This window comes from Bidens hawaiensis, unplaced genomic scaffold (assembly GCF_021521415.1).
Source record: "Bidens hawaiensis isolate Kalapana, Puna unplaced genomic scaffold, B.hawaiensis_p1.1 tig00006250_1, whole genome shotgun sequence".
NCBI classification, from domain to species: domain Eukaryota; kingdom Viridiplantae; phylum Streptophyta; class Magnoliopsida; order Asterales; family Asteraceae; genus Bidens; species Bidens hawaiensis.
Genome location: NW_027491413.1, coordinates 637,480 through 662,331, shown reverse-complemented (window position 1 = coordinate 662,331; position 24,852 = coordinate 637,480). Strand labels below are relative to the sequence as shown.

Genomic DNA, 24,852 nt, shown 5'->3' with positions numbered 1-24,852 from the left:
TCCAACAACCAACCTGGCAAAGCAACCAAAGCAAAACAAAACAAACCAAACCAAAACATGCCCTTGACAAGCTCAATAAACACAACAATCCCAAATCCATAACATAACAAAACAAACAAATCCACAATACAATCCATGAGATAAAGTCTACACACCAGCAAAGTACTACACAAATAAACATAGAACCAAGAAACACAAAACACACAAATCACAAACATCAAGTGCTACTCCTCCACATTATCAAACACCAAGCCAGATGGAGTACGATCATGGTTGGCAAACAAAGAGGAACCATACATGTCGGGCTGAGGTGACTGATCAGGACTAAACAAAGCATATTGATTCGGCTGAATGAGCCCCAGTGGATGGGTGCTGCCAGAGGGTCCCGAGTGGTGGTCAAACGGCTGCTACTATGACGGGACAGTTCCAGACGAGGAGGAACCAAAAGTCCACGAAGGAGTGGCGGAAAGAGTGTAGCCATTATGGCTGGCGTGTGCCTGCTCGGCTGAGTATGTCCACTCTAAACCCCGACGTGCGTATACATAAGTATAATCAAGCAGCTCCCCCTGACGAATCTACTCAGTCCGAAACTCCCGCTGGGAAATCTCGAACTAGTCGAATCGGCGCCTAAGGTCGTCAAAAGTGTGCGACGCCTCGCCATTGTGGGAATCCCCTTGATCGGGCATGGCCTCGTCCTCGGATGGGGGCCGTGGGTCCCAAACCCGTCCGATCTTGTCGACCCACCGTGGAGCACCATTAACATCCCGGAATATGCTCATTGACCTAAACTGCCTGATGTCAATGAGAAAACCCGGACCGCGCATGGTTAAGATTCGAGCCGCAGTAGATTGAAACACTTTAAGACGGTGGGCTAGCTCGGTAATAAGAGGACCACCACAAATGCTACTTCCCGGAGAGGACCCTCCCGCACGCTTGAAACACTCGACAACACTAAACCCCAAGTTACAGTTGTGATGCTAGATGATACAGTATAAGTGAAACAAATCCCGGTTCACGACATTTCCAACACTGTCACCCCGACCTCCTATGCAATGGAGGATAGTATGGTGCAGTATGCGGTGCAGGGGGTCCATGAGCAACGTGGCCTTTGAGATCCTGCCACTGTGTCTCTCAGGTGAGATGCGGGTCCAAAAGGCATTCTTCTCGGCAGCGCTCAATAAACTTCGCAACCCATCAAACATCTCACTTTCAAGCTCCTCATCCGTGTATAATCTGAGCTTACCAGCGAGAGTGGAAAGGGACCATGTGTGCCACTTTCCACAAAGATGGAATCGAACTCCCCCATTTTTATTATAAACATCAGTAGTGGGCTCTACGAGTTCGAACGAAGCGAGAAACTCGACAGTCAACTCAACAAAAACCAGATGTCGGATATTGAACAATCTTTTCCATGGCTCAGTGAGCATATCCTCGAATCGGGTACGCTGATTAATTTCCTGAAGCGAGTCATATCAGATGAACCGACCCGTGTTGATGTTGCCAATTCGGCCCCATATCTCGACCACTCTTTACTTTGTGGCTCGACTCTTGGCGGTTTACCTTTGAAGTCTAGGAACGGATGATCAAGCAGTGACATCTGAACAAATTATGAAGGAATTAGCACAAAGAAACAAGAAACGAAGAAAATTAGGCATTTTGACCAAAGTGCACGATCATGCTGGAAAAGTGCACGGTGGTGCACAGTCAAGGTGCACTACCATGCGGAAAATGTGCACGGTGGTGCAAAGTCCAAACGCACGACCATGCTAGTCAAGTGCATAACCATGCGAGTCATTGGCAGAAGATTTGGTCTGGTAACAGGTCATGCACGACCATGCTGATCAAGTGCATGACCGATCGAGTCATTGGCAGAAGATTTGGTCTAGTTACAGGTCATGCACGACCATGCTGGTCAAGTGCATGACCGTGCACTTTGCATAGTGGCCGGAAAAACGGGCCAAAGTTGGCAGGAATCCCTACCAAACAACCAAAGCGAACACAACCGAACCTAACAAAGACCAACTCAACCCTAAACCTAGCCCCTAATGCATCAAATCGAGATATTAAGAGGGTAGATTTAAGAAACCCAAAAAAAGATTACCAAGATCAAACCCTAGAATAATGAAATTGGAAGATGAAAGATAGGGGAAACACACCTTGGATGATGATTTCAGGAATGGAGTGCAAGATATTAAAGCTTAGAGGTTCTAATCGGGTAATATATTAAAAATATGAAGTTTGGTAGGTGGAATGGATGGTTAGAATGAACTGCACGGTTTCCAAGATCTGATGTATGGTCATAGAGAAAATAGCACCACCATGCGGATAAAAAGCATGACCATGCACTGTCACTTTTGCACACTTGCACGGCTTCCAATAAAATGCACCATCATATGGAAAAATAGCATGACCATGCTTCTCCGAAGTGCATGACCATACGTTTAATGTGCACCACCATGCACATTGAGCAGTTTCTTAAATTTTTTACTCCAAACACCATTTTGACCCCCAATTTCGATCATTATTAGATCTAAACTAGAAGATCAAGCTGGGAAAATCACGCACGAACCCAGAAAACAACGAAGGCATGGAACCCGACTCTCGATTCCACAAAAATAAACGAGAAAACGAACAAAAAGGCACAAATCTACAATTTCCTAAACATGCTAAGTTTTGAAGGAGTCGATAGCTAGACTCACACTCCCCACACTTATTTCATGGGGTGGAGAGCAAGAACCTCCAAAGAAACCTCGACCGGCTCACCCAAATAGTATTTCAAACGATGACCGTTCACCTTGAAGATGCTTCCATCCTCATGGCCGATCTCAACAGTACCGTAGTCAAATACTTGCCTCATACTAAAGGGGCCCGACCATCGGGATTTCAACTTCCCGGGGAATAAACGAAGGCTTGAATTGTAAAGCAAAACACGATCGCCCACTTGGAATTGTTTGTGGTCCTTCAAGCGGGCATCATGAAGCCTTTTGGTCCTTTCCTTGTAAATTTTCGAATTTTCATAAGCTTGGCCTCTCAATTCCTCAAGCTCATGAATCTGACCAAACCTGTTTTTGCACGCACATGCAAGATCAAGATTAACACTTTTCAAAGCCCAATAGGCTTTATGCTCGAGCTCAACAGGGAGATGACACGCTTTCCCGTACATCAATTTAAACGTTGTCGTACCCATCGGTGTTTTGTAGACGGTACGGAAAGCCTATAATGCATCATCCAGCTTCTCAGACCAATCCTTACGGTTTTGACTAACATAGTCAACTTTGAAACATAGTCAACGGCTACTATGATATAACGGTGGCTGAAAGAAGTCGGGAAAGGTCCCATGAAATCGATGCCCCACACATCAAAAACCTCGCAGCCCTGAATCGGTCGCTGGGGCATCTCGTCTCGTGATGAGATGTTGCTTGCCCTTTGGCAAGCATCACAAGACTTCACAATTGTTGAGTCAAAGATTTGACCAAAATGAAGTATATGGAAGATTGGAATCTTCTCAACCTCCTCAGAATTCACTAAGTATGGATCCGGGCACACCTTAGACCTCCGAGCAAGCTTTTACTTTGCCAGGTACGATATTTTGTCTATCGGGAAAGGTTAACTTCAAGTAGTCTTCTTTAGTGGATATCCGAGCTGGGTTTGCAAATTAGTGCATTGCCGGGTAAGGTTCACTATTTTATGTAGATCCGAGCAAGGTTCACTTTATCAAGCAAGTCTGTTCTTCATAGCCAAGCATAGTTCACTTCCGAGTAAGCTTTTGGCTAACCAAGTCCATGAAGCCAAGTGATTGGAAGACCGGGCAAGGTATTCATTAATAATAGTGGTCCAAGCAAGCTTGATGATTTAATGAAATATCTTTAAGTAATATCGGGCAAGGTTCAACTCAAGCAAGGAACAGTACAGCCGAGTACACTTTGCTAATAAGTTACTTTATAGCAAAGAGTTGAAATGGACCATTGAAGAACAAGGTTGCTCGTAAGGGTTTGTCGGGAAAAGTCTGGCAAAGTCAAGAAGACTGAAGTCTACCCGGTGAGTATTTTACTTGGTAAAATACTCCTCAAGTAAAGTCTAGCCGGAAACTAATCTCGGGCACACTTCTATGTTACCAAGTTCTGAAGGATGGAAGAGTACACAGCGTACTCGGAGAATGAAGATTAATGCAAAGCCTACCCGGATTACTTGTTTTACACTTAGACTATTTTCTGATTATGTAATTTGAATATGTATGTACATTTGGGGTTTCTAGAAGGAATGACAGCTGTCCTAGGGTGGCAGGCCTATAAATAGAATGTTTTAGGGCACGCCGCCTATGACGGACAAAGGCAGACAGACACATTTATTAAGAATAGAATATTGTGTGTGACGGATGTCTTTGTACGGATAAACCCTCCTTCAAGAAACCTTAAATCGATTATCCAATTTGTATGATGAATATTATATGAATGGAAATCTTTTGAGTGAATCTTGTTTGTGTTGGTTACCTTTGAATACTGATTAAGCAACCGTATGTTTGTTATTGATTCCGCCTTTAACAAACTGTCATCTATCTAAATATAGCAACCCGTCATTAACTCCCTTGTAGACACATCTATTTGTGTGAGTTATGACATGATTAAGTAAGATTCAGCTGAAATCAAAGGACCAGACAAGTGGTATCAGAGCTGATTAATGCTATTTTGGAAAGATCGTTGCTGATTGAAGTTTTGAAGAAGAATGACGTCAGCAGACCATTGTTACATTGAACGTGACGTCAGCAGCTCTGTTCTTCATTTTTCTTCCAGATCTACAATCTTTTGGTGTTTTCTCTTCCTTGTTCTATTTAAAGTTTTAATCTTTATAGTTAAATCTTGTTCTTATCGAATCAGACACCTCAGATCTGAACAATCAATTTTCAGATCTGAATATTTTTGAAACTCTATTTTTATAAAGAAATTACTTTTGTTTTCACAAAATGTCTGGTTATGAGGTACAAGAGGTGTCTACTAACAAGATTCTTAGATTGTATGGACAGGAAAATTTCACAAAATGGAAGGTCTTGTTTGAAGCAGCCGTTTGCTATAATGATGTTAATATGTGGAACTCCATCAAGAATGGCCCACAAGGGGAAGTTGTAGAATGTGCAAATCCAGCAACAACTGCTGCTGTGAGAGAAAGGATGAGAAAGGTTGATGACAAGGCTTTAGCTATGTTGAAGCTAGGTCTGTCTTGGGAAATACTTACCAAGGTTGCACATCATCCCAATGCCAAGGCAATGTATGATGCAATACTTGAAATGTTTGAAGGAAATTTTGAACTCAAGAACATCAAGAAGCAGAGATTGAAGCAGCAGCTAGAAAGATTCAAGTATAAAGAAGGAGAAAGGTTGAAATCTATTCTGGAGAGGTTCTTATCAATTGTGAATGATCTCAGAACCACAGACTATGTAATGACTGATTTTGACCTCAATACCAAGCTGCTCAACTCTATGCCAAAGAAATGGTATACTGCCTGCAAGTTCATCCTTACAAAGCATAACTTCAATGAGATAAAAGTGGATTATGTAGTGTGCTTTCTTCAAGCTGCAGACATAGAGATGATAGAGAATGAGATGATAAAGGAGGAAAGACCCTGCTTCAATGTTTCAAATGCATTGATTGCACCTATGGGTAATCTGACTACTAAGAATCAGCAGCAGATTCCTATCATTGAAGAACCTGTTGAACTCAATTCTGATACTTCAAAATCATTTGTTGGTGTGAGCACAAGCAATCAAGGAAACCAACAGAGATTCAATGTGTAGCTGATTGATGACACTAATTCTGCCTCTATGGAAAGTGGAAATGTTCCTCACACTAATGGTGGACATGGTCAAAACAGTGATACACGGGCATTGCTCTCAATGTTCACTGAGTCATATAATGCTTTTGTTGCAAAGAATTTAATCCACACAAGTGTAGTGCAAGATGATCTTGAGCAGATAGATGCTGATGACTTGGAGGACATGGATTTAAAGTGGCAAGCAGCTATGTTGGCTCTTAGAAGCAAGAGGCTTTACAACTGGTAGGTCACTCCTATCAGGACCAAATGAAAGAATTGGTTTTGAAAAGTCAAAAGCCATTTGCTACAATTGCCAACAGCCTGGTCATTTTGCAAGAGAGTGTAACCTGCCAAGAAATTTCCAAATGAACCAATTTCAGAACCAACCAAGAAATCAGAAGCCTCAGTATCAACCACAACCTCAGTATCAACAGAGACCCAACACCAACAACTTCAAAAACAACTTCAACAACAATCCCAACAGAAACTATAATCCCAACTTTAACAACTTCCAACCTCAAATGAACAATCATGATCAAAGAATGCCTCAAAATCAAGGTTTTTAAATAAATAATCAAAAAATTCAAATTTTTCAAACAACACTGTTCCAGCCAATCAAAACCATATTAGAAATCAAGGAAATGTTGTTGTAACTACACAACATGAAGGTAACTTTGATTGGAGCAATCATGAAGAAGACATTGCATATGATATCAAGAGAGCAAATGTGGCATTCATGGCCATAATTGAGAAAGAAGCTAGATCAACTTCTCAGGAACAGTCCAATCCTCTGAATGATATATGGTACATGGATAATGGTTGTTCTAGGCACATGACTTGTGACAAGAGGTCCCTTGTCAATTATGAAGAAAAGTTTGAAGGTCCTGTAGCTTTTGGTAGTGATAAAAAGAATCTTAATAAATGGGAAAGTCTCATTTGATAATGTATTTCATGTTGAAGGTCTTCAGTACAATCTACTGAGTATATCACAGATGTGTGATAAGGGATACAAAGTCAGTTTTGATGATTCACACTGTTTCATTCTAAAACCTGAGTTTGTGATTCCACCAGAAATGATTATGATGATGGCACCAAGAAATGGCAAACAGTATGAACTGAATATGAAAGAAGCTGTTTCAGGAGGAGGTGCATGTTTTGTTTTCAAAGCCACTGAAAATGAGTCAAAATTGTGGCATAGGAAACTATGTCATGTGAACTTAAAGAACATGAATAGACTTGTTAAAGGTGAGCATGTCATAGGCTTACCTACAAGAGAGTTCAAATTGGAAGATCATTGTAGTTCATGCCAAAAAGGAAAACAACACAAATCTACTCATAAGCCAAAACTCATCAACTCAATTGATCAAGTACTTGAATTACTTCACATGGATCTCTTTGGTCCTGTGAGTGTACCAAGTATAGGAAAGAGAAGATATTGTCTTGTGATCATTGATGACTATTCAATATACACTTGGGTTTATTTCCTAATTACCAAGGATGAGACAAGTGAGTTGATTAAGGGTTGTGTAACAATGATTGAGAACAAATTGAATAAGAAAGTGAAGATGATGAGAAGTGACAATGGCACTAAGTTCAAGAATTGAGTTATGCAAGAATTCTGTGAAGCAAAATGAATACAACAACAATTCTCAGCTCCTAGAACTCCTGAACAAAATGGTGTTGCAAAAAGAAGAAATAGAACTTTGATTGAAGCTGCAAGAACCATGTTAGCAGATGCTAATCTACCTGTCACTTTCTGGGCTGAAGCCATAAATACAGCCTGCTATGTTCAGAACAGGGTGCTTGTCAACAAAAGGCATAACAAAACTCCTTATGAACTATTCAACAACAGAAAGCCTTATATCAAGTTTTTCAAGCCCTTTGGATACAAATGTTTTCTTCTGAACACAAGGGACTATCTGAACAAGTTTCAAACAAAATCCCTGGATTATTTCTTTGTTGGATATTCTACACACTCAAAGGCTTACAGAGTTTATGTGAAAGACCATTTGAGTGTTATAGAATCATCTGACATCATCTTTAATGAGAATCAATTTAATACAGTTGATGGTGCAGCATGGCTGTTTGATCATGAGAAGTTGATAAGGTCCTTCAAGATTTATCCTGAAAACTTTGATGACTCATTCTACAAGACCAGTGTAATTGAAAAGAAAAAGAAGAAATAATTGGACTTGGAAGAATTATGGAAGAAGGTTGCTAGAAAAGACAAGGAGTATACATTTGTGAAGAATTCCTCATGTGACATTGGTGAACATGATCATGCTGAAAACATTCAAGACACTCAAGATGTACAGAATGATCAAGTTCAGAATGAGGAAAACACAAGCAACCAAGCAAGTGGAGAAGAAGCTGCATCTACAGCAAGATTTCAAGATCTATTTCAGAGATTGAATTTAGAAAATAATGGTGCATCTACTTCTGAACAACATAATGATGAAGCACCAGAATTTCATGAAGCAGAAACTGATTTGATCATTGAAGAACCAGAGCTCAATGAAACAAATCTTGACACAAATTTGTCTACAAATATGATTATACAAACTCCTTATGTGGAAAAGAATCATCCTTCTGAAAACATCATTGGATATTTGCATGAAAGAGTTACAATAAGTCATTCAGAAATTGCAAACATCTGTCTATACTCCTGCTTTCTATCCCAAATAGAGCCAAAGAACATTGCTCAAGCATTAAAAGACAATAGTTGGGTAGAAGCAATGCAAGAGGAACTAGCACAGTTCAGAGACCTACATGTGTGGGATCTTGTTGATAGGCCAATAGACAGATATGCAATAGGAACCAAATGGGTTTTTAGAAACAAAAGTGATGAAAGGGGTTTGGTATTTAAGAATAAAGCTAGACTTGTAGCACTGGGATGTCTTCAAGAAGAAGGAATAGACTTTGAGGAAGTCTTTGCACTTGTTGCAAGACTTGAAGCTATCAGAGTCTTTCTTGCATATGCTGCCTCAAAGAACATTAAAGTATTCCAGCTTGATGTTAAGTCTGCATTTCTAAATGGAAAGATTGATGAAGAGGTGTATGTAGCTCAACCTCCAGGTTTTGAGGATCCAATGTATCCAAACAGGGTGTATAAGCTAAATAAAGCCCTTTATGGATTGCATCAAGCTCCTAGAGATTGGTATGATGAGCTGTCAAATCATCTTCTTGAAAATGGTTTTAAAAGAGGAGCCATTGACAAGACACTCTTCTACAAAAGACAGGGATCAGACTTACTTCTGTTACAAGTGTATGTGGATGACATCATCTTTGGATCTACAAATGAACAAATGTGCATGGAGTTTGAAGAGGTAATGAAGTCCAAGTACAGCATGAGTTCTATGGGAGAAATGAACTTTTTTCTTGGATTGCAAGTTCAACAAAAGGCTGAAGGGATCTTCATTCACCAAAACAAATATGTGCAGGACATCCTGAACAAGTTCAACTGTCAGGAATACAAGACTGCTTCAACTCCAATGGACACCAAAGAAAAGATGATTGCGGATGAAAGGGGGAGCCTGTGGATGAACTTGAATATAGAGCCAAAATTGGATCTCTGATGTATTTGACTGTAACAAGACCAGATATCATGTTTGTTGTATGTGTGTGTGCAAGATTCCAATCAAGTCCAAAAGTCTCCCACATGAATGCTGTTAAAAGAATATTCAGATACTTGAAGGGAAGACCAGACTTAGGAATTTGGTATCCAAAGAACCAATCTTTTGATCTGATTGCACATACTGACAGTGATTATGATGGCTGTAACATAAGCAGAAAGTCAACCTCAGGAGGATGTCAATTTTTGGGTGAAAGGCTAGTGTCATGGCAATGCAAAAAGCAGACTACTATCTCAATCTCTACTGCAGAAGCTGAATATGTTGTTGCATCTGTCTGCTGTGCACAAGTTCTATGGATTCAAAATCAGATGCTGGACTATGGTTTGAATTTTCTAAACACCCCTATTCTTATTGATAATACTGCTGCATACTTTACTGTTAAAAATCCAGTTCAACATTCTAAAACTAAGAGATATTGGGGTGATTGAATATTAAACTATTTTATATGGGAAATGATAGTACATTGACTACTTAGTCAATCATATGGATTTAATAGGCTAAAAGGACCTTAGTATAGTCATTAACATGTATGGTTGCTTCCCATGATGATGTAAAATTTAAGGTGATATAAAAATAATGAATATGCTAATATTTATGTGGAGATACATAGTTGTCTTTGCATGTCTCAAGATAAATCTCTCCACATGATAGGCAGAAAAGTGATTATCCAGTCATACACAAGCCTGTTGTTATTTGGTCAACCAAAAAGGAAACATCTTTATATATGACAAAGAACATGCTTTAAGAAAATTTGAGAAAATATCAAAAACAAGGGGAAGAATGAATAAATCAACCGAAAGTTGATAAGTGTTTTAAATATTTTATCAAACAAGAGGGTTACAACAAAGAACTACAAAGATGTTGACAAATCTGTCTCATCTTGAATGAAAGGCCTGTTATTTAACTGTAAGTCCAACGTTCAACCTCTACATATGTTTGAAAATCAAAAAATACAAAAAGATCCAATAAGTTATGTCATACAAAAACAATTTTTGACCAAATACAGGAGGTTGGAGTCAAATTGGGGTGATCTGGGGAAAGCCAAATAAGCTTTGAGAAGAGATATGAGGAATCATAGCACAGTGTTGACCATTAATGCATTATGCTTATATTGAACCTTAATCATATCACCAAAGAGATGAAACTCATGCTCAGTTTATACCAGCTGTTAACCTATTTATGTTGTCATAATAATGCTGAGAATTAAGTATTGAGAAAGCTACTTAGTCAATATGATCCCATTCTTGAGATCTTTTCAGAAAATGGAAAAAACTGTTTTGAAGAGAAATATAACTGAAATTTGATCTCTAAATGCACCATTTGCTCTTAAACTATGTTCTGTAATGAAAAATATGTTTTGATAAATTGGTTTAAGTCAAAAAGTGCTGCATTTTGCCTTTAATTGGCTGAATATGTATGTTCGGGTAAGGTTTGATGTTTTATAACCTTTTCGAGCACAAAACAGTTGAATATGTTTAAATATGTATTTTCGGGTAAGGTTTGATGCTTTATGACCTTTCCGGGAAAGCTTGGTCATTTTTGACTAAGTTTATGATTTTCGGGAATGCTTTGAAGTGTTTACACTTTTCGGGTAGAGTATACTTGTGTACTCATTTCCCGAGCAAGCTTGAAGTCTTGAGATGATTATGTGTTGTAGCTTGCTTTTAACAAATTCCTGTTTCGGGCAAGCTTTGCATTTTATATGCTGATTGTTACTCCAAGCAAACTTTGTGAACTTAAGTTAGTACACCGAGTAAGCTTTGTGATTTGTGTGAATATGTTCTTAGGAAAGATTTGTTTACCTTTCTAGGCACACTTAGATATTGTTATTTAAGTTTGTCATTTTCGGGTATGGTTTAATATGTTGAAACCCTTTGGGTAAGGGCATACCTGATGATTGAATATATGTATCCTAGTAAGCTTATTGCTAACTTAGGTGTTTCGGGCAAGCTATTTGAAATTCAAACTGTAGCACACCTAACTGTTTATATGTTTAATTTCATTCATAGCATGCTCTGTAATATTTGTGTTTATGAATTTCTTTGAAATTAGAAGTGTTTTCGGGAAAACTTTGTTTTCCGGGCACACTTTATATTTCGGGTACACTTTGGTTTCCTTAATATACTTGGTAATTTCAAAACTTGACTTTCCGAGTACACTGTCTGCTAAAAGTTCTCTTCCGGGCACACTTTGTATTCAAGGAAGGTTACTCGAGTATACTTTGCATAAGAAGGCTGTTCGAGCACATTAAAACATTGTGATGGTTGCTCGGGCACACTATGCTCTCAAGTATTCTTGACCGAATATGTCTATTAGTAAGTCTGATTGATTATATTTTCTTTTTAATAGGGTTTATGCTAGATTAAGTCTTTTAATTTGAGTTTAAGAAATTTATATGGGGATCTTAATTGATTTCTAGCAAGGATGTTTATTTGATGATAAATACTAGATTATTTTCCTAGTGATTAATTTCTCAAGAAATCTGGTATTTCGGGTAAGCTTTCTTCAACAGTGTCTTTACTTTAAATTATTTGGTTTGACCAAGCAAGGTTTGATGTTTTTATTATTCGGGTAAGCTTTGTGTAAGTGGAAGTATACCAAGTAGACTTTGGATATATTAATCTTCCGAGTAAGGTTTTATTAACTTAAAAGATAAATATTGTTTTTAATATTCAAGTGGACAATGTTACTGTTTGACAGCTAATAATTCACAAAATGATAAAAAGTATTTAAAATCCACTTTCAAAAGGTATATAAGAGGGAGTTAGGAAAATTTTTCAACATTACTTTTCCCTCTCTCTCCTTCCACTGCAACTGCTTACTCGCAAAGAAACCTAACCGACTTATCGCATTCAACTTTAATCCAAACCCTAAATTGAATTAGTCCTCTAATTCCGACTCGGTAAGCAATAATAATGTGTTTTCCTACCACGATTAGACTATAATGGGCTTTGATTATGTATCTGATTACTAATACTCTGTTTATGTGTTTAGGTTATAAACTTGTCGAAGAACAGGTTCTTGATGATTTTCTCTCTCTTTCTTCTTCATTTTATAACTTGAAATTATCTAAAGTACTGAACTTTATGACTAATTTCACTTTGAATATGTTTATTTATGTGATTCAGATATGGCAGACGATGAACCCAAATATGTCTTTGAACCAAAACACAATATGTTTGCACTGTTACAAGTCACACCTGACAATGAGCCGATGGCGAGGATGATAAGATGGATGGCACGGTCAAATGTCAGCTTTGCATTCACTGAAACCCCTGTCATCTACAGAAATCACTCTTTGGATTTCTGGAGATCTGCAGAACTGGTTGAAGATATCAATGGTAAAAGAATCGAAGCAACCATTGCTAGACAAGAAATACACATTACAGAGAGGTTGATAAGAAGATGTCTACGGTTAAATGATGGTGATCATAATTCTATAAACTTCAGCACACCTCACTTGATGAGGATATTTGAAGAGACAATGGGGTATCAAGGAACTGTACATGATGGACATTTTCAAAAGGGTATGTTCCCTATGTTGTACAGGTTTCTTATTCACCATGTGATACATGGATTTTCCCCAAGGAAGTGATCATGGACCTTGATGAGTCATGATTTGGCAAATGCCATGGTTGGAATTATATATGATCTACCCTTCAATTTTTCAAAGATGATATTTGAAGGATTAGTAGGAAACTTGAAGAAGGCAGAAAAGAAAATATTTTTACAATACCCAAGGTTCCTACAAATAATCTTCAATAGTTAACTCCAAGATCTACCCACTGTTGGAACTACACACCTGCTACAAAACCCTGACACATACAGAAGAATCAAAAATCCAGGTGTTTCAAATATGTATAACTCAAATGTCCCATTTGAGATCTTGTCATGGTTGTTGGACCATGACTTGAATTTGATGCCAGTGCCTGAGTTAAACTCAGAGGAGGAAGGAGGAGATGATGTTGAAAGTGATGATGATGGAGATTCTGATGATGGAGATGATAATGGAGATGAAGGAGGAGCTGGAGTAGCTATGGATATTGTTGCACCTGATCAGGGGGAGCAACTTGAACAAACAGAACAACCTATTCCAACACCACCACAGTCACCACCACACATTGACCAACCAATTATTCAATCACCACCACAAACTCCACCACATCAAACCACTCAATCCCCACCACAAACCTTAACCATAAGCCAACCTGCAACTTCAACACATACATCCTCCCCAACACCACAAACACCACCAACAACAAGCCCAACTCATACTGATCCATTCATTCCAAGCCCACCTCATACACAATCACCACCACCATCCATATTTCAAACCCACACCACAAACCAAGAACAGCCTGAATATGAACATTTCACCACATCACCACCTACAACGCCACCCACTGATACTGACACTGACCTTTTGACCTTGTTGAAAGAAAATGCTGAGCTAAAGAGAAGGAATGAGGAGGTGACAGAGGAGAATGTGATGCTGTTAGAGAAGTTGGTACAAGCAAACTTGAGAATTCAAGCCCTGGTGCAGGAGGTTGAGAAGACCTCAGCTGCCCCAAAACAGGGGGAGAATGACTATATGCCAACTGTCTCTAGTGTGAATGTTGAAGAAACTGTTTTGGAGACTACAGACAGTTTAAAATTGATTATGATTGATTATGATGATGGAGGGAGAGTGGTGAGGAGAGGAGAGCTGAGGATGATGAATATAAAGGTGACAGATCAGATGTGGGAGAACAAGATTATGATTACAATGATGAAACAGTAAATGTGGAGAGGGATGAAGAGAATGTTGAGAAAGAGGATGAGACTAAAAAGACAAATGTTGAGGAAAATGTAGCTTCTACTAATATAGCTACTGATGTCTTAACTGACATGCAAATTGGAGTTGAGACTGAAGTGTTGAATGAAGGAGATACTGCTGTTGAGGAGCCCATCACTCAAACTGGACAACCAGAAAGCTCCAAGAGGGTAGAGTATGATCCTGAGTTAGAGGCACTAGAAAAGGAGATTGATGACTATGTACAGTCTGAGGATGAAGAGGATGTGAGGAGGAGAATTGAGAAAGGTAAGGCAAAAATCAGTATAGAAGAGCCTATTAAGGCATATCCAGAAAAAGATGTGTCATTTAAAGATGATGATATTGCCAATGAAGATGCCTTAAGAGAACAAGAGAACATTCTGAGAGAAACAAGGGATAGAGAGATACTGGCTCAATTCCTAACTCCTGGAGAAATGGTAGAACAGGAAATCTTGATCGAACAAGCCAAACATGCAAAAGAAATTATTGATGATGTGGCTGATCAAGAAGCAATTGAAACTTTGGTTATGATGAACAGAGCTGAGGAAGCTGACAATTCCCTGGCTATGGTGGTTAGCATGTTTCAAGCCCAGAATCAACAAGAGAGAAAGTCCTCAGAAGCTGCTGAACCTGATAATTTGAATACTGATATAATGATTGAAGAAGAAATTGGTGAGTTCATTTCTTCAATGGCTGCCAAGAAATGGACTGAACCGGTGAGAGAAGATCTGAAGAAGAACCCAACTGACAGCTGGTCAGCAAGGGTGAATGTGACTAAATCTCATGAAACACTTGAACAGAAAAGAGAAAGACTTTCAAAATTACATGAAGAATTTGCAGAGAAAGTCAATAGGTTTGCTAAGACCTACATGAGAAGAAAGAGGGCATCCGAGCATACTGAGCATGAAAGATCTGCCAAGAGAGGAAAGTGGGATGACAAGAACAAGTACTTTGTTGAAACTCCGGAAGATGATGCTAGTCCTATAAGGGTTGTCCCACTACAAACCTTGCAACCAGGTGAAAGAGTTCAAGGTGTTCCTGATTTGCCAATCAGAAGTGAACCAGATCATCCACTCTCTGATGAACCAAAGATTGATGCTATGAATGACTTAACTGAAGGAGAGGATGAGTCTGAGGGTTCTGATGATGATAATGATGATCCTGAGAATGATCAAGGGAAGAGTGTCAAAGCTACTAATGTTGAATCTCCACAAGTTGAATTGACAGATGAGCAGAGATCCAACATTGAGTTGAGCATGAGAGAAGCTAAAAAGGGTCATCCATTGGTTGTAAAGCTGAGAAGATATGGGATAAGTTTTGAATCTTTGGCTGATCTTGATGATGATCAGTTGCAATAGAGACTTGATAAAGAGAGATATGCCTTGAAGAAAAAGATGGAAGAGAAAAACAGGGAAAGTCAAAAGTTTAGAGAATACCTTAGAAGGCATAACTATTCAGAGAAAGATCTATCTCACTTTAACTTTGACCAACTCCAAGATTTATATAACAGTGAGAGAGAAAAGGTGATTGAGAAGTATGTGAGAGAGAATGAGAAACTTGAGAAGATTGATATTTTGAAGAAAAAGTATGGAGGAATGTGTGGATATTTGCTGGAAAGATGTTTGAAGCCTGAAATTGTTGAAAACTTGTCAAAAGAATCAGTGGTAGACCAGTACAATAAATTGAAAAGAAAAGAAAAGCTGAAAAGGGCTCAAACTGAAAAGTCTACCAAACAGTCTAAACCAACTGATGAACCTCAGACAAAGAAGAGAATAATTCAGACCATGAGGGAGAAATTAAAGGAACAAGTCAAATCTGTTGAAACTTCTACCCCACAAGAAGTAAAGCCTGAACCAGAAGATGAACCCATAGTCCCTTGGGAAAATGAAGAAATGATAAATATTCTAATAAGGGTTATGATTGATCAAAGGGGAATGAGTGAAGCAGACTTCATTGTCTTGGAAAAGGAGGATTTAAAGAACCTTTTCTATATTCAAAAAGCAGAATGGGAGAAAGCTTTGAGGGAAAGTGATAACCCTAGAAGCTTTGTGGATGGAAGCTTTGTGCCGGCTGGATTGGCAAACACTCCTAGTATGGCAAGAATGCTGCTGGATCTTAAAAGACTAGCAGGACAGAATGTTGTTGAATTAGCCAACCTTCCAACCGAAATGGTAGAAGCCATCTATATCAAAACTTTTAATTTGGGGCCTAGTAAACCAAAGAAGTCTATCCCTTTTAGGCCTCTAATTTCAAGAAGACGACCACAAGGAGGATGAGGTGAATCAAGTAGTTCTGCACAACAAAGAACAAGACCACAAACTGATGTGGATCTACCAAGAGAACTCTACTTTGATTATGTTACTGAGTCCTTGAAGGTGATTATGGAGAGCAGACAATTGAAAGAGATTGTTGTTAGGAGTGACTTTCGTGAGTATACAGAAGAGCAACTGGAAAGAATGGCCAATCTTAATATGTATGACTTTAGAAACAGGAAGAAGAAGGCTGGAAGGCAGATGAACGATCTGTCAAAATTTTTGTATGAAGAAGCTGACAAAGGGTTCAAGTTCTTAAAAGAAAAGAGAAGCTGGAGATTGATTCAGCTTCACAAGTTAAAGAGGACAAAAAAATTGAAAAGAATGGACATTGTTGAAAGAGATTTTATGATGAATGTCAGAGATAGGAATCCACTATCAAATATGAACACATGCATAAGTCTTAAAAGAAGAATGATACACCCAAATTACACAGTACAAAAGAATGGCATCATAGCTGAAATTGAGTATAAAGAAAAGGATGACCATTACTTGCTGAGAAACTCATGGAAATATATTGGGTATCATTAAGAAAGATGAAGACTTGACCTACCTGCATGATGAAGATTTAATGGATATAAGGGATTGGTTGTACCAGAAAGTCATACTCATTACTGAATCCTTAATATCTTCAAATTGAAAGCTGGATCTAAGATAATCAATAGAAGACAAGCCGTTCATAATGCAAGGAAGAGACAAGATCAATAGAATAGGCTTTGTTTTGTAATGTCTTCGGACAGCTTTTGATTATGTAATTTGTTTATGTTATTTGAATATGTAATTTGATGTGTAATTTTGACTAAGTGTAAGTAACCTTAGAAATGTTTTGGGTCAGCTGAAGTGTTCCAATCTAGGGGGAGATTGTTGAGTCAAAGATTTGACCAAAATGAAGTATATGGACAATTGGAATCTTCTCAACCTCCTCAGAATTCGCTAAGTATGGATCCGGGCACACCTTAGACCTCCGAGCAAGCTTTTACTTAGCCGGGTACGATATTTTGTCTATCGGGCAAGGTAAACTTCAAGTAGTCTTCTTTTTGGATATCCGAGCAGGGTTTGCAAATTAGTGCATTGTCGGGCAAGGTTCACTAGTTTATGTAGATCCGAGCAAGGTTCACTTTATCAAGCAAGTCTGTTCTTCATAGCCAAGCGTAGTTCACTTCCGAGTAACCTTTTGGCTAACCAAGTCCATGAAGCCAAGTGATTGAAAGATCGGGCAAGGTATTCATTAATAATAGTGGTCCAAGCAAGCTTGATGATTTAATGAAATATCTTTAAGTAATATCGGGCAAGGTTCAACTCAAGCAAGGAACAGTACTGCCGAGTACACTTTGCTAATAATTTACTTTATAGCAAAGAGTTGAAATGGACCATTGAAGAACAAGGTTGCTCGTAAGGGTTTGTTGGGCAAAGTCTGGCAAAGTCAAGAAGACTGAAGTCTACTCGGTGAGTATTTAAAATACTCTTCAAGTAAAGTCTACCCGGAAACTGATCCCGGGCACACTTCTATGTTACCAAGTTCTGAAGGATGGCAGAGTACACAGCGTACTCGGGGAATGAAGATTAATGCAAAGCCTACCCGGAAGACTTGTTTTACACTTAGACTATTTTCTGATTATGTAATTTAAATATGTATGTACGTTTGGGGTTTCTAGAAGGAATGACAGCTTTCCTAGGGTGGCAGGCCTATAAATAGAATGTTTTAGGGCACGCCGCCTAAGACGGAAAAAGGCAGACAGACACATTTATTCAGAATAGAATATTGTGTGTGACGGTTGTCTTTGTACGGATAAACCCTCCTTCAAGAAACCCTAAATCAATTATCCAATTTGTATGATGAATATTATATGAATGGAAATCTTTGAGTGAATCTTGTTTGTGTTGGTTACCTTTGAATACTGATTAAGCAACCGTATGTTTGTTATTGATTCCGCCTTTAACAAACGGTCATCTTTCTAAATATAGCAACCCGTCATTAACTCCCTTGTCGACACATCTATTTGTGTGAGTTATGACATGATTAAGTAAGATCCAGCCGAAATCAAGGGACCAGACAACCATGTCATGAGCATCATGGAAGATGGTTGGCCAAAAGAAACCGGCATCAAAGACCTTCTTCGTGGTGGAAGTGACTCCATGGTGTCCTCCGATCGGTCCCTCGTGGCAATGACTCAAGATTTTGCGTGCTTCATCACCATACACGCACCTACGCACGAGCAGATCGGCTCCGACACGAAACAAATAGGGATCCTCCCAAAAATAATCCTTAATGTCAGAAAAGAAATTTTTTCTTTTGCTGATGAGTAAGGCCCTTTAAAACGATCCCACTCGCGAGAAAATTTGCAATGTCCGCGAACCAAGGATGATCATCATCTCGTGTCTCAATATACATGAGGAACTCGTGGGGAAAGTTTCCATTTGTGTGGACCCCCACTTGTTCTGATGAAGCTAAGCACTCAAGACGAGACAGATGAACGGCCGCGACATTCTCAGCGCCCTTTTTGTCACGAATCTCAATGTCACACTCCTGCAGCAATAAAATCCAACGAATGAGTCTCGGCTTCGCATCTTGTTTACTGAAAAGATAACGAAGTGCTGCATGATCCGTGAACATGATGGTCTTAGAAAGGACAAGATAAGACCGCAATTTATCGAATGCAAAGACGACCGCAAGGAGCTCTTTCTCGGTAGTCGTGTAATGCTCCTGTGCGTCATTCAGAGTCTTGCTTGCATAGTAAATTGGGTGAAAATGCTTATCCCCTCTTTGACCTAAAACTGCCCCGACTGCAAAATCGCTAGCATCACACATCGACTCAAAAGGAAGAGTCCAGTCGGGGGCTACCATGATAGGAGCGTTTTCCAATTTCTCCTTCAACAACTCAAATGCACGAAGGCACTTTGAGGAGAAAATGAACGGGGCATCCTTCTCGAGGATCTTAGTCATTGGGCGGGCGATTTGGGAAAAGTCCTTTATGAATCGCCGATAAAAACCCGCATGACCAAGAAAACTCCTAATAGACTTCACCAAATTTGGTGGCGGAAGCTTAGAAATGGTATCAATTTTGGCTCGATCAACCTCAAGCCCCGCCTGTGAAATATTATGCCCTAATACAATGCCCTCCTTCACCATGAAATGGCATTTCTCCTAATTAAAAACAAGGTTGGCCTCTTCGCACCTGGCCAACATTTTCTCTAAATTTCTCAAACAATGATCAAAAAAAATCCCAAAAACAGAAAAGTCATCCATGAAAACCTCCATGGAGGCCTCGATCATATCATGAAAAATCGCCACCATGCATCTTTGAAACGTGGCAGGGGCATTACACAATCCAAAGGGCATCCGCCGGTAGGCGAATGTGCCATAGGGACATGTGAATGTCGTCTTCTCCTGATCCTCAAGATAGATGGGGATCTGAAAATATCCCGAGAAGCCGTCGAGAAAACAATAGAACATTTTTTCTTATAGTCGTTCTAACATCTGATCGATAAAGGGGAGGGGAAAATGATCCTTTCTCGTGGCGTCATTGAGTTTGTGATAATCAATGCAAACTCTCCATCCCGTGACTGTACAAGTAGTAATTAAATTGTTTTTCTCATTCATCACAACCGTCATACCGCTCTTTTTCGGGACAACCTGCACAGGGCTCACCCATGGGGAATCAGAGATCGGATAAATCAATCCAGCATCGAGTAGCTTGATGACCTCTTTCTTCACAACGTCTTGCATATTAGGGTTGAGACGCCTTTGATGCTGCACCACAGGTTTGTTCTCCTCCTCCATCAAGATCTTATGGGTACAAAAGGATGGATTAATCCCTTTTATATCCATGATCTTCTAGGCGATCGCGTGTGTGTGCTATTTGAGAACCGTAAGCAATTTAACCTTCTCCTCACTCGACAGGCTCGAAGAAATGATAACAGGCAAGCGGGACCCATCCTCCAAAAAGGCATACTCCAAATGGGACGGGAGCTCCTTAAGATCAATGGATGGTGGGTCCTCAACAGAAGGTTTTGCCTTAGGCTCGGCAACGCGATCAACATCCTCAATTTTCTCCAAACACTCAGGAAGCTCGTGGTCTATACCATAAACCAACTCCCCTCAAGTAGAGGCTCAATGACAAGGTCAGATTCAACTCCACTAATCAACTGAGTATCAAGAGAACTCTTCTCACACGTGTCCTGAAGGTGTTCACACACACAAGAATCAATGGTATCAATGTAAAGTACGTCATCATGATCTTGTGGGTCTCGCATGGATTTCCCAATATCAAAGGTCACCTCCTCGTCTCCAACTCTAAGAGTAAGTCTGCCGGTGCAGACATCAATGAGAGCTCTAGCAGTGGCCAGGAAAGGAAGACCTAGGATAAGTGGTACATTTTTATCCTCATCCATGTCTAAGATCACAAAACCGACAGGAAACACGAATTTGTCGATTTTCACAAGCATATTCTCAACTATACCGTGAGGATATTTCACAGAACGGTCGGCAAGCTGGATGCTCATGCGAGTAGGCTTAGGCTCACCCAGGTCTAGTTTGGAAAAAACGGAATAAGACATCAAGTTTATGCTAGCACCTAGGTCGGCTAAAGCATTACTAACCGACAAACTATCGATCAAACAAGGAATGGTGAAACTGCCCGGATCGGTCATTTTTTTGGGCAGTTTATTCTGAACGACCGCGGAACACTCCTCGTTCAAAATAACACAAGAAAGCTCCTCCAATTTCTTCTTATTCGAGAGGACCTCTTTCAAGAATTTAGCATACTTCGGCATTTCTTTCAAGGCATCAAGGAACGGAAGATTAATGTGTAACTGCTTAAAAAGCTCTAAGAATTTCCCATACTGCTCTTCCATCTTTTGTTTCTTTAAACGGCCTAGGTATGGAATGGGAGGAGCATAAGTCCTGACTGGCTCACTGGGTTGTGCGGTACTTGCTGGGTCTAGCCTCGAGTGCACCTCACCAGGAGTCTCAGTCTCGATCTCATCAGCAATCAGTTTTGGTGTGGAAACCGATGCATCAACAGGAATGGTAGTCCTACCACTCCTCAGGGTAATAGCCTTAGCTTCAGCATTTGGATTCCTTTCGGTGTTACTAGGAAGGCTACCCTGCTGTCTCTTAGAGAGGAGTTGAGCAATCTGTCCAACTTGATTTTTGATGGTTTGCATGGACGCTTTTTGATTCCTCAACTCAAGATCGTGCTTCTAGAGAGTCTCATCAATTTTCAGGTTCCTTTGCTCAGCCAATTTGTTTGAGGTGTCGGTCTTAGCCAAAAGTTGGGACAAAAGGCTTTCAACACTAGTCCCCCCCACCTGACTGATTACCACTGCTGGAACCATGAAATTAAGGCTTTTGCTGGTAAGATTGATTTTGGGTTTGACTTTGAAAATTTGGCTTTCTGTCAAAACTCGGTGGCATTTGATTTTGATTGCTGCCACCATCTTTCCAGCTGAAATTGGGGTGGTTTCTCCATCCCAGGTTGTAGGTGTTGTTGTAGGCATTGTTTTGGCGGCCCACAAAGTCAACATCCTCCACCACCATGGCCTGTTGGTACTGACTGGTTTGGTGTTTTCCGTCACACACACCACAACGAGAACTAGATTTGACAAGATCGGATTGCATTTGGTCAAATCTTTTAGTAAGAGCTTCTAACTGGGCGGAGACAAGGGTGTTTGAATCAACGTGATGAACACCCTTAGAGGAAGGAATACAACGAGGCGGATTATATGCGAAACTCTTCTTAGCGGCTTTCTCCAAGATATCAAGCGCCTAATTTGGGCTACACCTACCGAAATCTCCTCCCGCAACCTGATCGACAGCCTGCTTTTGTGCCCTAGATAGAGCGTCAAAGAATGTACGGAACTGAAGCCCGCAACTCAAACCGTGATGAGGAAATTTTCTCAACAAGCCCTTGAACCTCTCCCATGCGACATGAAGTGACTCGTCATCATCAACATGAAAACCAGTGATGTTTGCTCGGAATTTAGCAGTTTATCGGGTGGGAAATATTGAAGAAGAAACTGCTCAACTAATTGATTCCAAATGGTGATGGAACCGGAAGGGAGTGCCTCTAACCACTCCAGAGCAGACCCGCAAAGTGAGAACGGAAAAAGTCTAAGTCAAACGGCATCATCAGAACAATTATTAATTTTGAATGTCCCACATAATCGAAGGAAATGTGAAACGTGAGCATGAGGGTCCTCGTTCTAGAGACCATGAAAAGAAACGGAATTTTCAACCATATGAATGATGCTCGACTTGACTCGAAACTCACTGCAATCTCGGGATGCGTGACGTTGCTGCCAAAACCTTCAAGTGATGGTGTGGCAAAGTCGTCCATGTGACCTTGATCGTTCGGGTCCGCCATCTCTTCTTCTTCTACCTCGGGGGTGTCAGTATCCTCCACTTATTTGTTTTCAATGACCTCGGCAACCTCGCGTGCTCTCCTCCTCAAACCTTCTCGAAGATGTTGCTTAGGCTTAGAAAGAGGAGAAACAAGCTCAGGACCGGGCATGGTGGACATTCATCACCCGGAAGAACGCGGAATGGAAAACGAACAAATACACGGAAACTTAACTAAAAATTAAACTAAAATAAAAATAAGATGAATAAAAATGATATAAAACAAAATAACATAGATAAAAAATTATCAACAAGGCTAATTAAAGACTCGAATCGTTCCTTAAAAATCACCGTGTCCCCGGCAACGGCACCAAAAACTTGACGTGTGTGAATATATATAAAAAATTTAAGTAAAAGTTCCACACAAATCGGGTTTTAAAATAGGTTTTCACCTACAACTAAACCACACACGAAAGGCAAGTGTACCTATCGTTTGTAATAAAGTGATGGAAAGAACTGAGTATCAATCCATGGATACGGCAGCTTTCTAGTACTAAATCTTTGTAAATGACCAACCGAACAAATAAATCTTGATTTGAATATTTAACTAATTAAACTAGCATACAATGAAAATAAGCAAGTAAAAACTCAAGAATATAATCAATCCAACAAACTACCTAAACAAGAATCCACTCTACTAATATGATAAAATAGCAATGATATGGTAAAACATCATGAATCTAAACATAAATACTAGATTACAAATAAGCAACCTAATACTAACAAATAATCATCATGATGGGTTTTCAATCAAGAGATAAACATAGACTAACTTGTTTGTCAAAACAATAAAATCTCATAATCAAAGGAAAGCTAGCATGAACAACATTCTAACCACCTAAGATTACACTAAAGTAGCCAAATTCATTAAATTAATATAAACTTATGAAACTTTAACTAGCAAGTCATCACCAAGTCAAGAATCATAACAACACTCATCAATTTTCCAATATTAAGTGTAGGGTTTCATACTCATCAACAATTATATAACCAAGTTAATTTTTACTAGTCATTCCTAACTTAGTAATGTAAACAAAGATTTCATGAACATTCAAAGTTTACAAACAAGCATCTAGAACATAGTTTTCCATCATGAATGCCTAAACATTTGCAAAACTAACAAGGTTATGTAACATAACAAGCAAGAACACCATCAATTTCAACTTATAAATTCAACCATATTCTTGAAAGAAAACCACTTTACCAAAATCATGCATAGATAACAGATCACATTAATAAGAGTTTCAACATTGTCTAGATAGCAAAAGTAATTAGCCAATAAGTCTTAATACAACTACAATCAAACTAGAAATAAGCTTACAAAACATGTTCAAGAACAATGGAGAGTAAACTAAGATCAAAGAAGGATTGAAGAATGGAATGATGGATCTTGAGGATGGTGGAAGCCATCAAACTCTTAAGGAACACAAAACATAATTTTCAAGAGTTGAGAGAGAATCACCAAGGCTCCACACCCCAAAATGAAGTGAAAATAAGTGTTTATAAGCTTTTAGTCAAAGTGCATGGTCATGCACAAAAAGTGCATGGTCGTGCACTATTTTGGGTAAAGTTTCACTTTCGGCGGCTCAGAGTTGCAGGTTCCAAAAAAGTGCATGGTCATGCACAAAAAGTGCATGGTCGTGCATTACCGACACTAGCTAGTGCACTTTCAAAGTAGATGTGTCTTGTTCGCGGCATCGGATAGTGCACGGGCTCGTGCACTCGGAAGTGCATGGTGGTGCACAAAAGTGAATTATGGTGCAGTTTCACTTTTGGCATGATATAAGATGTGCACGGGTTCCAATAAAGGTGCACCATCATGTTAAAGTGCATGATAGTGCAGTTTCTCAACATGGTCATGCACTTTCCTAGTATGGTGATGCACTTTGG

The 24,852-nt window shown here is 39.5% G+C and overlaps 1 protein-coding gene and 1 non-coding gene across 2 annotated transcripts; one reads left to right on the top strand and one right to left on the bottom strand.

The window, feature by feature from the left end:
• Positions 1-20,639: 20,639 nt before the first annotated feature.
• LOC143631710 (uncharacterized) lies at positions 20,640-22,225 on the bottom strand. Its single transcript, XM_077100384.1, has 2 exons — positions 22,146-22,225; positions 20,640-21,967 (listed from the first exon to the last, which is right to left on the bottom strand). The coding sequence occupies exon 2, from the start codon at positions 21,726-21,728 to the stop codon at positions 20,640-20,642; it is 1,089 nt and encodes a 362-aa protein (XP_076956499.1). The 5' UTR covers positions 21,729-21,967; positions 22,146-22,225.
• Positions 22,226-22,438: 213 nt separating this feature from the next.
• LOC143631734 (small nucleolar RNA R71) lies at positions 22,439-22,545 on the top strand. Its single transcript, XR_013153420.1, has one exon. It is a non-coding gene; the product is annotated as a small nucleolar RNA R71 (small nucleolar RNA).
• The last annotated feature ends 2,307 nt before the right edge of the window (positions 22,546-24,852 follow it).